General features: G+C 37.3%; 1 protein-coding gene across 1 annotated transcript in view; it reads right to left on the reverse strand.

Annotated features, from left to right (window-relative positions):
• Positions 1-3469: 3469 nt before the first annotated feature.
• Positions 3470-13086, reverse strand: part of PAFAH1B1 (platelet activating factor acetylhydrolase 1b regulatory subunit 1) — a 66241-nt gene continuing 56624 nt past the window's right edge. The window contains 4 exon segments of the mRNA XM_011359836.2: positions 3470-7380; positions 8296-8452; positions 10398-10499; positions 12130-12358. Coding sequence (XP_011358138.1) covers positions 7307-7380; positions 8296-8452; positions 10398-10499; positions 12130-12358 — 562 coding nt within the window. The 3' untranslated portion in view covers positions 3470-7306.

The raw sequence follows: 13086 nt of genomic DNA on the forward strand, positions 1-13086 counted from the left end.
CAGGAGAAGAAAGGCTGAGAATTGCTCCATTGTGGCTCAGGCTGGCATGAAGGCCAGCTGGAGTGAGGGGTGCTTACAGGGTAGAGGCCCAGGCCCTGGTTAAGCTGGCTGACCCCTGATAGGTTGCTGAACATTGAACTCCGGGCATCTGTCCTTGTCCCATTTGATTTGGGAGGAATGGGCAACTCCCCCCAGAAGACCAGGAGTTGTAGGAGAATGGAGGGGTGTCTAAAGTTTGCTATCCTAGGGTAGGTCTTAGGGTTAGGAAGACTCCTGGAAATCTAGTGAAGTGGGAGGAGGAGAGCCCACCAGGGCTGGCTTGAGGGGCGGAGCCTGTGAAGTGGGAGTAGGGGTGTGGAGAGGGCCTGTCTCTGAGAAGAGGGGAAGTCTCATTAGAGGTGTTGGCTGCTGCTCAGCCATCCCTCTGGAGTAGGCAGGCCCTCAGCCCCATGCATACTTGAATGACTTTTTGAATACTTTGTCTTTAACATTCTGAAAAAAAAAACAATTACCACCTTAATATGTTAGTTTTCCTGAGCAAACTGAAAAATAAATTCCTAACCTCCAGGTTTTCTTCAAGTGATGCCTAAGGATTGCCCTTGGTGACTTGACACATGCTGCTCCCCCACTCCCCACCAGTTTCCTTTACAATCTCATGATTGTGTTATGAACATATCTTCCTATGGCCTTTATCCTGCGAACACTAGTCATGTGCTTCACAGAACTTCTAGAAATGGGGACATCATCTTGTAAAGCTTAAAATGGAAGCCGAGAATAGATCAGGTTTAATTACCATTGTACCCACTAGTCACCTGAGAAGACCATTTTTCATGGTTGATCCCTTAAGCATATTAGTGCTGTCAGATATCTTTTGACAACCCAAATGACAAGGGGCTGCTGTTTGATAAAGGAAGTAAGAAGCTCCAAGTGTGAAATCAACCCTTCCCACATTTCATTTTTTTAAAAGAGTGAATAGTAGTATCCAGGAAGTTAGTGTAAGAACTGGGTGTATTAGGTCTGTGGATGGACAGCTGTTCAAGATGGACATTAAGTCTGTTTTGTGAGCCACAGCCATCACGTCTTTTCATGTCCTCCACGCTGGTCTTTCACCTTCTAAACTACTTTTCTTCCATGTTTGGATTTAACATTCATATTACGTTCAAAACAAAAATGTTTAGAAGAATTTTAATCAAATTAAACTTTTTAAGGTACCATGTCTCATGTCCTCCAAACTGTCATTTTATTGAAAGAACTGTTAAGAGTTCATCGAGGAATTCCTGTATATCCTGAAGCTGAGAATAAGGTATCTGGATGTGGCCCAAATATCTCCTTGCCCCAACTTCCAGAGTCTAAACTACCAGATTAAATAAGGCATGCATAATCAGGACACCTATAAAGGACAGGTGACCATCCTCAAATGGAAATTGAAATACTCCTATTAAGCAGGCAAATCCATTGATTAAAAAAATAAATCAGACACCAAGATGCAGACCATTCAAGACACAATTATCCTGAGAAGTTATTTCCCATAGAATGATTGAGGAGCCTTCCTAAATTGCAAGCGTGGGCAACCTAATTCTCGCTCATCCATTCCCAGCCTCCACCCCATTCTTACTGTCCATCCCACAGAGGAGTTAGCAGTTGGGTGCAATATGGTGGTAGAGGTGCTCGGGGATGGATATGAGGGCCTTCCCTGCATTACTAGTTAAAATTAACTGCTTAAAAGGTGTCAAAGTCCTCCTTATACTTAAATGGCTAATAAGATGCTTTATACAGGCAGAACCAGATAAAAGAAAGAACAAGCATATTTGAGTTTGTGCCAGCTCACCCTTTAATTAATACCTTTTGGTATATGACCTCACCTTAAGTGAACCTGTTTTGTCTATAAAAATACACTAATATCTGTCAGTAGGGGGCATATGTGAGAATAAGAGTGCCTATTAAGAATAAGGTTAAGTGTTGACAACTAACAGGTATTCAAATGTCAGGTTATTTTCCTCTTAGTCCCTCTATCTCCACTTTTACTGAAAGAGGGCTGGTGGAATGACAGCCATACAAAATACAAAGGTACAAACTCCACGAGTAAAAAAGGTGAAAAAGAAAGATCTGAGTTCAAACGCCAGCTATGTGGCCCAGAGACCAGTGACTTTTGTCTAAATTTTCTTCAATGAATAGTTGAATCATTTAGATCAGTGGTTCTCAAACTTGAGCCTGGACCAGAACTGTCTGGACAGCTTGTTAAACAAGGTTTTCTGGGTCCCATCCTGTTTTGGATGCAGCAGGTCTGAGCTGGAACCAAAGAACTTGCATTTTTACAAAGTACTCAGGCGCTGCTGCTGCTGCTAGCCTAGGGAACACACTTTATCACTTTCCTAGAGGATTCTGGTATGTCAGTAGTTGAGGATTTTGTCGGCATGTAAGACGTTTCACCAAAGACTAAACAGGGACAGAGCTGTCACATGGTGCACATGGATGCAATATTTCACCTAGTCTTCCACTTTTGTTATCGCTCATCCTCCATTAGGGACAGACACAATCATGAATCTTAGAAGGAAGCTTGATGTGACATACCAGTTGAGTTATTCAACAGGTTTTCATCTGCTAACTGCATTCCTAGTGATAATAAGGCTAGAACTTCCACCCCTAGGGAAAGTGGTTAGGCTCATAATCTGGATCTAGGGGAAAAATCTTCGAAGTAAAAGAAAAAGTTGCAAAACATAGGGAATTGTAACATCAAGCAAATTACTTTGGTGCTACTAGCCCAGCCTTCCATTTGGGGAGTGAGTCCAATCCTACCAGCAGGCAGTTAAGCAACTGGGCTGTAAGAAAAGAGCCACATCAATCTTTTATACATAAAAAAGGCTGGAGACTTCATGGATGCCCTAACAGCACTTTAGAGGCTAGGTGAGTACTAGTCTGGAGATTAAAGGCAGGATGGCCAACACATGTAAAGCAGAGAAAGCAGTGGGGCTTCTGGGGCAAAGGTGAAGTTTTAAAGTATTAAAAATCTTCAAGATTCTAAGACTGCTGGGCAGAATAAGAGGCTCACTGAGAACAAAGGGCAATAGGGAGTCCTACCTCTGCACCCCTGACCACAAGAGGGCCAAGACTTTTTAGGAAGGGCTATATAATAGGTCATTCCTGGTTTAAACTCTCTGGCCTCAGCTGTAGAGACACTGTCAGAAAGGGATGCTGGAGCGGAGGGTGGAGCTTGAAGAATTAGCCCACCACCTGAAGAGCCATGGCACCTAGCTCATACCTCCAAATAGAAGGAAGCAGACAGAACAGGCGGCGATGGCACTGCCATAATGGGGAAAAAAAAGCCTTCCACAAGGCCCTACTGCCCCATCACCAAATTGCACCTTACTCTATGACTAGTGCTTAACACAGTCCCAGTTTCTTCTAGGACTTAAATGTTTTAAATCTGTGCACAAGGAGACCAAAAAAAAAAAAAAAAAAAAATCACATCTAGTTTTATAGGCATTTAATAGTTTACCAATTGGTACAATAAGATTTTTTAATATGCAGAAAACATGAATAAATTTTGTTTTACACAGTCTGAGAGCAACAAATCTTACTGTAAAACACAAGAGCAATATTATATACATTCCTTTACTGACTTTTTAAAATTGTGTCAATATCTTCAGTTAACTCTTACAATCTGGGGAACTGTTTTCTCCGATCACCACCTCTGCAACGTTCATATGAAATCAATGCTTGCCTTCATGTCAGTGTCAGAATCAACTTCTAATTCGAAGATTTTGTGTTTGTTTCTGTAATCTTCAGAGTGAGCTTTAGGGATGCCTGAAGGATAGGCAGGACAAGAAAGCAGCTACTTACATGATATAGTGGAAAGATAAAAAGGCCAGTTCAGTCCAGTTGTGACTTGTAAATCCAGCTTGCCCTCCCCCCACCCCACTGGAAAAAAACAGAACCTTTTTCACTGATTTTGTACATGTTGCTTCTCTACCAGGAGATTATTCTTTGCATCATCTAGATTAACACATTGGACTTATATACAGCTGGACAGAAAGAGTAACCAATTTAAGTGCCTTGTCCTTTAATTCAACAATTTTAACTTCAGTTGCTTAAGGATTATCAAGCCACCACTGTCAACAAAATATCCTTTAAATAGTTTTTTTTTTAAATAAATTTTTTAAAAAAACTATTTAATGAGTGATATTACCTGGAAGTTCACACAGAAACAGAAAGAGGCAAACAGGAGAGCAGGGCACTGACAGTAAGGAGACTGGGCTTGGTGACCTAGAGCCAAAGCTTCCAAAGACTATAGAGAGCGCCTGCCCCACAGCCCGGACAACTTGCTAACACTAGCGATTTTAGAGCAGTGCTCTGGGCACACCACTGGTCACACCACACATGGACAAAACTGGACGGTCTTAGTCTCCTAAAGTGCAAGATTCCATGTCAAAAAGCAACTATTCTCCAAGCGACATCTAAACTACAGTTTCCGTGGCTTGCACTTTCAAGAGTGCAGCTAGGACTTCTTGGGCACATTATATTAGGGTGGCACTGGAATGTCTGTCTTCACACACACACAAAGTCAATAATCATCTGAGGATGCAGTTCTACCAGCATTTTATTTCTTAAATAAATGGCCAATTTGATTGAGAAAGTGACAAAGCAGCAGTGAACCTCTAAACCAATTAATAAATTCCTCTACTTATAATCCAAACCAGTAACCTAATCATTGTACGTATCCCAGGCAAGGCACAGGGTTAGACAGCAGACAGAGAAAATGGAAGAAACAGGAAGAAAGGGCATCAACAGGGCAGTGTCAAACAACAGTGCAGGAAACCTCTGCAAATCTGATTCCGGATTGTGGATGGATCGTTCTCCCCCACCTCTTCATTATTCAAACAGGGCTCGTTACATTTGGATCCAGTTGAGGACCATCCCTGAGATTCAATGTTCGCTGCTTTTTAAATGGAGGATGTCTGGTAACTCAACTAAGCAGCGGGCTGTGGCATCTCCCAAGTAAGGATAACTTTGTTTACAGAGCAACGTTTCTCCTTCTTTGTCAATGAAAGTCACTGTGTGCTACAGGGTAAAAAACCCAGCAGATAGCAACTTTGTTTCCTCCTAAATCAGTACCATTTTTTCCTTTATTGTTCAAATCTATGAGTGATTTCTAGATGTTGTGGCTTACCCTTAAACAATTTGTTGCTACATGCTAAAAATGAATTAAAATACAAGACATTTATACATGTACAAACAAATGTTAAGATGCACCATTTCTATGTATTTATAGTTCTTAAAACAGGACAGGAAATAGCAGCAAACAAGAACAAAGATATTTTCCATAGCTTTTGTAGAAAAATCCAGTCAGAACAGCTAAGGGAAAACAAAAAAAGACTTCTCAATGTGAGCAGGGTATGAGGCAATATTGTTCTGAAAGTTATTCTACTGTATTTAAGAAATTAGCTTAAGTTGTAATTTTTGTCCTCAAAAATAGCCATTAGTTTTCAAAACACTGTTCCTTCTAGAGACGTCTCTCAGGAATTAAAAAAAAAAAAAAGCAAACAAAAAGACACAAAGTAGACATAAAGCTGCTTCTAGTAAATATACAGCCTATTCTCTGTGTATCTACAGGACATTAACTCTAACCCTTTGTCTTTTTCAGAAACCAAATTTCCATTAATTACTAAAAGGGACATTTAAAAAAAATCACGTATTACACAAATGAATAAAATGCAATTCAGGATAAATTTCTTTGTTAAACTGTCTTTGTTATTTCATTGTTCTGTTAACTTTTCATATGACCTTTAAAAAAACTGTTGGTTAGCTAAGCAATGAAATTACTTATTAATTAGCTGTAATGGAATATTGTTTCCAAAGTCATCGATAAAAATTATCTTAAACCTATTCGTAGTAACTTTGGATCACAATATACATCAGGGATGTGTAAAATGCTGAACGACCCAATTGGAGTGGGGAGGGAGGATAACGGAAATGATTTTCCTTTAGCTGGGTAACATATCCACAGAGTCAGAGTCAGACCTAGTTTTCAGAAGCGTTACGATCAAAAAGGGTTTATTCTAAAGCATGGTATTCCACAGCAAGATTTATTCTATTTGTATGTTTTAGCACTTCTTCAAAAACCCAAGACCCAAGGACATGGAGGTTGTATGTGTGCGATATACATATACAGACTTATCTACTTAATAGACAGGCCCATATATTATAAACATTTACATATAAACAAATGGTGAAAACAGTACATATTTTTATGCACGCTCCATTAAACCCTGTCTTTTTTTTTTAAAACTTGTTAAGTTAAACACAGTTCAAATTGATATCAGATTCATGTTGAAAAACAAACTGATGTATTTCTCCCACTCCCTTGAAATGGGCAAACATAACCTTTTCAATATTTCTGTCATTATGTAATGCACATTGCACATCCCTAAAAAACAAAAACAAATAGTGATTTGTACCATGACACACTCAAATGGGAAGATTAATTTCTACTTGGAAGTCACATCACTATACAGTCTAACAGTATGGAGAATACAACTAGAAGTGTGTCTAGTGTGGAAAATAGAAGCTTAGAGTATTACAGTGTTTTTCAACCTGTTTACAAAGCATTAAGACCCAAATGAAATGAATGATTTGCTATTAGCTGCTGAGATTTTTCTTAAGATTTACAGTCATTTTCTTACATAAATATACCACTAACCTTTGCTTGACAGGCTGCCAAAACAAATGTATTCTACTGATTTGGCAAATGTGTCATGACAAAAATTCCAATGTATAAATCCTCAGTAATTACATAGATGGTTCAGAAGATTTTGAATTGTAGCCTTATTATCTAACATCTTTAAAGAAGATTTATTAAGCACACTTAAGTGATGTTACATAGATACACATTTCAGAAAAAGCCCTAATAACCACCACTTTCCCCCAAATGAGGCCATCAAGTCAGGCACCAACAGATAGCAGAAAAACAGGAATTAATAATTCAACATAAAATGACACTGTCAACTATTCAGTTTAGTGCCCTAGTTCAATTTATTCAACTTCTGCCTTCTTAGGCCTGGTGTGACCAATGCCAGCCCAGGTTTTTAAACCCTATGGTACTTCTAGACAACGTATGTAAATTTACAGTATACAATTTGGATTCACCATGCATGAATACTTTGTGTGTAACATTTAATAAGCTCAATCTACATCCAGAATAATTTACATGAAAGGACAATATTTATTTAAACAGAGCTCAATGGGGTAACCATGGTATCATCAGAGTGCATCCAGAGGAAAAAGGGAGCAGGGGCCAAATGAGACTCAATCAACGGCACTCCCACACCTTTACTGTTTGATCTACACTGCCAGTAACCACATATGGTGCCGTCTTATGGAAATCTGAAAGGGAAAAAAAAAAAAGGCTTATTTTAAAGTCAGATTGAGCCAGATGTGATTTTTAATAAATCATAAAATAAACAAGTCCAAAGGCCAGAAATACACCTTTTTTTCTATACACACCCACACACCCACCTCTAGAAAGTATCAAGCTAACCAACTAGGTGTTAGAGAAACAGACTTAATGACTAAATCCTGTACTAATACATCAAAAAAAAAAAAACAAAAACAAAACACCTATGCCAACTACTTCTCATCTCAACTGAGGCTGAATAAACACTCAAATCTAACAATGGTAGCCTCAATGTATCCATTTACTGAACACTTATTATGTCCTAAGATAAATACTAATGCTTTATATTCATGTTTAATCCTTGTAACCATCCTGTGAGGTGGGCATTAGCCCTATTCTGCTGAGGCTTTATCTTCATCGTTAAATCACCACAACCTAGCCTGTGTGTTATATTTTATTGTATTCACTATCTTCAATTCTAGGTTCAGATCCAAATGATAGTAAGGATGTTTATTAAACTTAAATTCCCTGAGTTCCCAGTACATGACAGCACATATCTGCCAATGAAAAAAGGTTGAGTAAGATTTCCTTTGAGAAACTCACAAGCTAATAGGGGAGAAAAATTACCCATCAGAGTGGTTAGTAAGCATCCTCTTCGAAATTCTAGTTTCCAAAACCAATGTTGTGCAATGGAGAAAGTAATTTTTTTATTATAAGGCTGATGATGAAGAGAGAATTAAGGAAAAGGGAATTTAAAACAAACGGTAGGAAACCTGTCTTCTCTATTCTGCTCTAAAAGAACATGGTCATTTCTTACCTGGAAAAGTCCACATGATTACATAAAACATTGTTACGTCTGGTGCTCCAAAATTTAATTGCTCAGAAAATACATAACTCATACATACCCAAGGAGGTAACAAAGTGTTCATGCGCATTAAGGGTCTTCATGCATCTCTTGTTCTTGTAATCCCATACACGTAGGGTCTTGTCATCAGCACAACTCAAAATAAACTTCCCCCCAGAATGGAACAGAACTCCACGTACCCAGTTATCATGACCCACCTTCAAAATAAAAAGGTATCTGACTTAGTAAAGGAATAAGTTGTTTAAAGGGCATCTATGAAAATAGTAAGTCATTACTCATAGTGCATTGAAACTACACAAAAAGTCAATGCTGAAAAAGACCAAAAAAAAAAAAAGTCTAGGGTATTCTCCTAGATTAAAGAAAAATGAAAACTAACAAGACATGACCAGTTAATGCAATGTGTGATACCTAACTGGCTCCTGGACAGAGGCTAAAATAAAATTATAAAGGACACTATTTGTTAAATTTCTTGAGTGTGATAATTTTATCGTGGCTAATGGTAGAATACTCTTGTTCTTAGGAGATACATGTTGTCATGATATCTACAAGTAACACAAATTGTTCAGCAAAATGTACACACATGTACACACGCACGAGAAAATGTCAACAACTGGTGACTCTAGGTGAAGGATATATAGGCATTCTTTGCATATCTACTCATCCATCCATCTATCTAAATCCCTTTTCCCAGCAGTTCCATTTCTTGCAATTTAGCCTAAGAAATAATGAAGAATGTGCCCAGAGATTTAGTTAACAAAGACGTTCATCAAAACACTGTATATAATCAGTGTAGAGTATCTAATGACATGAGCAAGTATCAATATAACCTTCTAAATTAAAAGTTTACTACAAAGCAGTTTGTACAGTATAACCTTTTTATTTAAAAAAACCTACCATATTCATCTACATAGTACTTTAATAAAAAGGTTTAGAACTGCACAATCCAACAGGGTAGCCATTAGTCAAGTGTGGCTGTTTAAATATAAACTAAAATTAAATACAATCAACAATTCAGTTCTTCAGTCCTGCTAGCCACATTTCAAGAACTCCATAGCTGCAAAATGGCAAGAAGCTACATACTGGATAGTGTATATACAGAACATCATTGCGGAAAGTTTATTGGACAGCTCAAGTCTAGAAAATATATTTGGTAGGTATCAGATATGGTACAGTGATCTAACTGATTTTCATCTTCTTATTTTGGCTTTTCTGTGTATTTCTAAATTTTTCTGAACTGTAAATAACTGCATTACTGAAAAAAAGAGCTATTTAAAAAAAAAAGACGTCCAAGGCGACATATCCTTTGCCTTCGTTTACTGTGCCTGTGCCCTTACTTACAACGTCAGTCTATTATAGTGACTTATATGTCACCATCACTAGATGTAGAAGACTCAACACAAATCAAATCACATTTCTTGTGGCCACACCAAAATAAAGCAGAAAAAACATAACCTCCTTCTGCTGAAAAATAGGAGCCAGAATCCTTCAGGGAAATGAATGATGACGTGTATTGTTACAGAAGAGGAGAGGACATGCTTTCTGATTTTGAATGTAGATCCTCTTAACAAACATGGATGCCAAATTACAAAAACTGCTACTGAATTAACGTTCATAGATACCCTTGGAAGTTTCTGAGGCAAACAAGAATGCCCAGAAATCTTTACTACCATTTATATACCCACATACTGAAATCTAGGGGTTCCTAAAATGAAATAAGCATTTCTAAGTCATAAAGCTAGCACCATTAATTTCAGAATGGTAAAATAAACCAAATAAACTGAAACGTGCGAAAAAATAGGTAATAGTTAAAGAATTCATACTAAAATAAAATAGAGAAGGAAACAGTTTTAAAAATGAGTCTATACTCATTTGCTATCCACAAAAAATATATTATTTTTAAAGATATAGTGAGCTAGGATCTCCTTCTGAACACTGACTGGCTTTGGAGATCCCTTATATAACATGATATTGAATAGGAATAATTTTCATATCATTGTAATGATGGAATATAAGTATGTTTATAAAGAAGTTATTTTAAAGCCTAAAATAATTCATATTAAATAGATATCACAAGACATCTAACCTCAAAAGGTATAAACACAGTAAAGATGCAAAAGCAGCAGCAAGATTATTCGAACTTACAAGGGTCATAAGGCACATGCCAGTACTGACGTCCCACATCTTAATAGTCTTATCTCTGGATCCAGACAGTAAGAATGGCCCAGGCTTGCCGCTTTTTTTAGTCTACAGAAAACATATAAAAGTTATGTTTCCCATGTAAGAAGTTATGTAAAGATTTTACATGATTTCTATGTAGCAATGATCTATATTTCCAATTTTATAAAACTGTAATTTTTGATAAATAATAATTGTATATATTTAAGGCATACAACTTGATATTGTGAAATACATATACACTACAAAATGAACACCACAATCAAGCTGATTAACATATTCATCACCTCTCATAACCACTCCTCCTTTTTTTGGTGGTGAGAACACTTAAGATCTATGCTCTTAGTAATTTTCCAGTACATAATACAGTATTGTTAACTGTAGTCACCATGCTGTACATTAGATCTCCAGGATTTATTCAATTTGTTTTTCTCTATCAAAATGCACAAGTCTTTTAACAAACCTAGGCTACATGGGTAGGACCCAGATAATAACTTAGGTTAAGATTCAGTTTCTAGGGGGTGGCTCCATACTGTAGAGGTTAGCACGTCGGCTTTACACACAGAAGGTCCTGGGTTCACGTCCCAGGTGGAGCCACGGACCATAATCCGGGTGCACCAGGCCCCCTCAAGTATGCCGGAGGCTCCAGGCCCAAGGAGCATGCCGCAAGCGTGTGGGAGAAGACACCCCGACTTCGGAGGTCCAGTTCTTAAGGGGAAATGGCAACATCCATAGGTCAGGGGTGGAAGTGGGGCGGGGGGAAATTAAAGGGGGAAGGTTCAGTTTCTACAAGATCAAGACAAATCTATTGCTCAAGACTTCTGTCATCAAGAAGGATTTAAAAATGATATAATTCAGTTTTTAGATATAAAGTCCAGTCAGAATCAAATTTATGATATACGGTAAGTAACCACCACCAGAGGGCAGTAAAAAGAACTTAAAAATGCAACCGGCCAGCCAAACTAGAAATTACAATGGAAGCTTCATTTAAAAAAAAAAAAAATTGGGGGGTCTGGAGGGGGGCCAGTGGGGAGGGTAGGTTTCTCCTTTATTTCTTAAAATATAATTTTTAAAAATCCACAATATGAATGTCTCTATAAAAAACAAATGTGCTTAATTTTGGTTCATAAAAACTTACAGAAATAATATTCTATAATTTACTTTTAAGGTTACTAATCATAAAAAATAAAATTATGAGGAACACAAGAATCATAAAGAAATAATAAAAATCAAGACTCAGCTACTGTTTCTAATGATTGCGTATTAATGACCTCCATATAAAATATTCTTCATTTAAAACACTTAAATACTGAACTGCATTTCACCAAAAATTATTTTATAAATAAAACTGTTACTTAAAGGAAGCTATTCTTCTAAAAGAAAACTTTAACCTCTCCCATAGTTTTATTTTGCACTGGTATACTTGTAAAACAATGACATTTAAGATAAATTAGAATGACCATTTTACTCCTCAGGAGAACCACATCCCCAATCACAATTAAAGGTTAGCTGACAGAAATAACAATCACTGGTTTAAAAATATAAACACATCTGCAAGTTGCAAAGAGTAAAGAATTTCAAGATTCAGAATTCTGGAATGCAGATTTTTAAATGCATTAATGGCCCCATTAATCAGCAAAGTTATCTAGTTCTCAGAAATCAGTAATAAAATCACAAAATAACATATAAATCACAGTACCTCAGATCCTGTTGCTTCAGAGATGGAAGAATATGAGCTTTCTGGAGCCCAGGAAATGCATTCTACCACATGCTCATGTTCTCGAAGCTCAGCCTTGCATTCCTTTGTTGCTACAACCCATACACGCACAGTCTGGTCATTGGAACAGCTGGCTATCAGAGTGCCGTCCTGATTTGGCCGCACCATACGTACCCATTCTCTGTGTCCTGTGAATGTCTTCACACAGTAGCTGTCAAAATTAAGTAATAACTTACACTGTGAATGGCAATCATTGGGACACTTCCCAGAAACAATACAAAACTAGCTATGCACTGGAATGAAGAGAATGGCATCAAGTTAGAGAAACTGTATGCAAGTCAACAAAATAAACGTACATTCCTGGTTAATAAAAGATGAGGACTGGCTGGAAGGTCAAGTATCAGTTAAAATAAGCTGATGGGAGTATCATTAAGGAGCTAACCAATCAACAAAATCTAGAAGGTAAGATATATAGAGAAAATCTTTAAAAATTAAACACACACAATAAACCTAACAAAAATATTTCTAGCCATGTTCGGGAAGAGGCATGCTCTACTAATCTGGGTAAAACCAGCAGGCTAAGGTTCTATTTTAACAATCTTATAATTCTAAGCACAGCCAAATTAAACCTAATAGGGGCATACCTGCACAATATTATTTACATTTTACTTCAACACACAGTGAGAACACCTAAAAGAAGACCACAGAGAAAATAAGCCATTACATAGAAAATGGCTCCCACAGTTGTTTTTTCTTTTTTTATAATTTCTCTGTTCTTTTCTAGGATCAAATGTTTACAGATCAAAACTTAGTTTTATTTCATCTCTTCTTATGGCTGAGTAATATTCCATTGTATATATGATATGAACCACAGCTTCTTTAGCCAATCATCTATCAGAGGACACTTCGGTTGCTTCCATGTCCTGGCCACTGTGAATA

This window comes from Pteropus vampyrus, unplaced genomic scaffold (genome assembly GCF_000151845.1).
Source record: "Pteropus vampyrus isolate Shadow unplaced genomic scaffold, Pvam_2.0 Scaffold50, whole genome shotgun sequence".
Taxonomy (NCBI): Eukaryota; Metazoa; Chordata; class Mammalia; order Chiroptera; family Pteropodidae; genus Pteropus; species Pteropus vampyrus.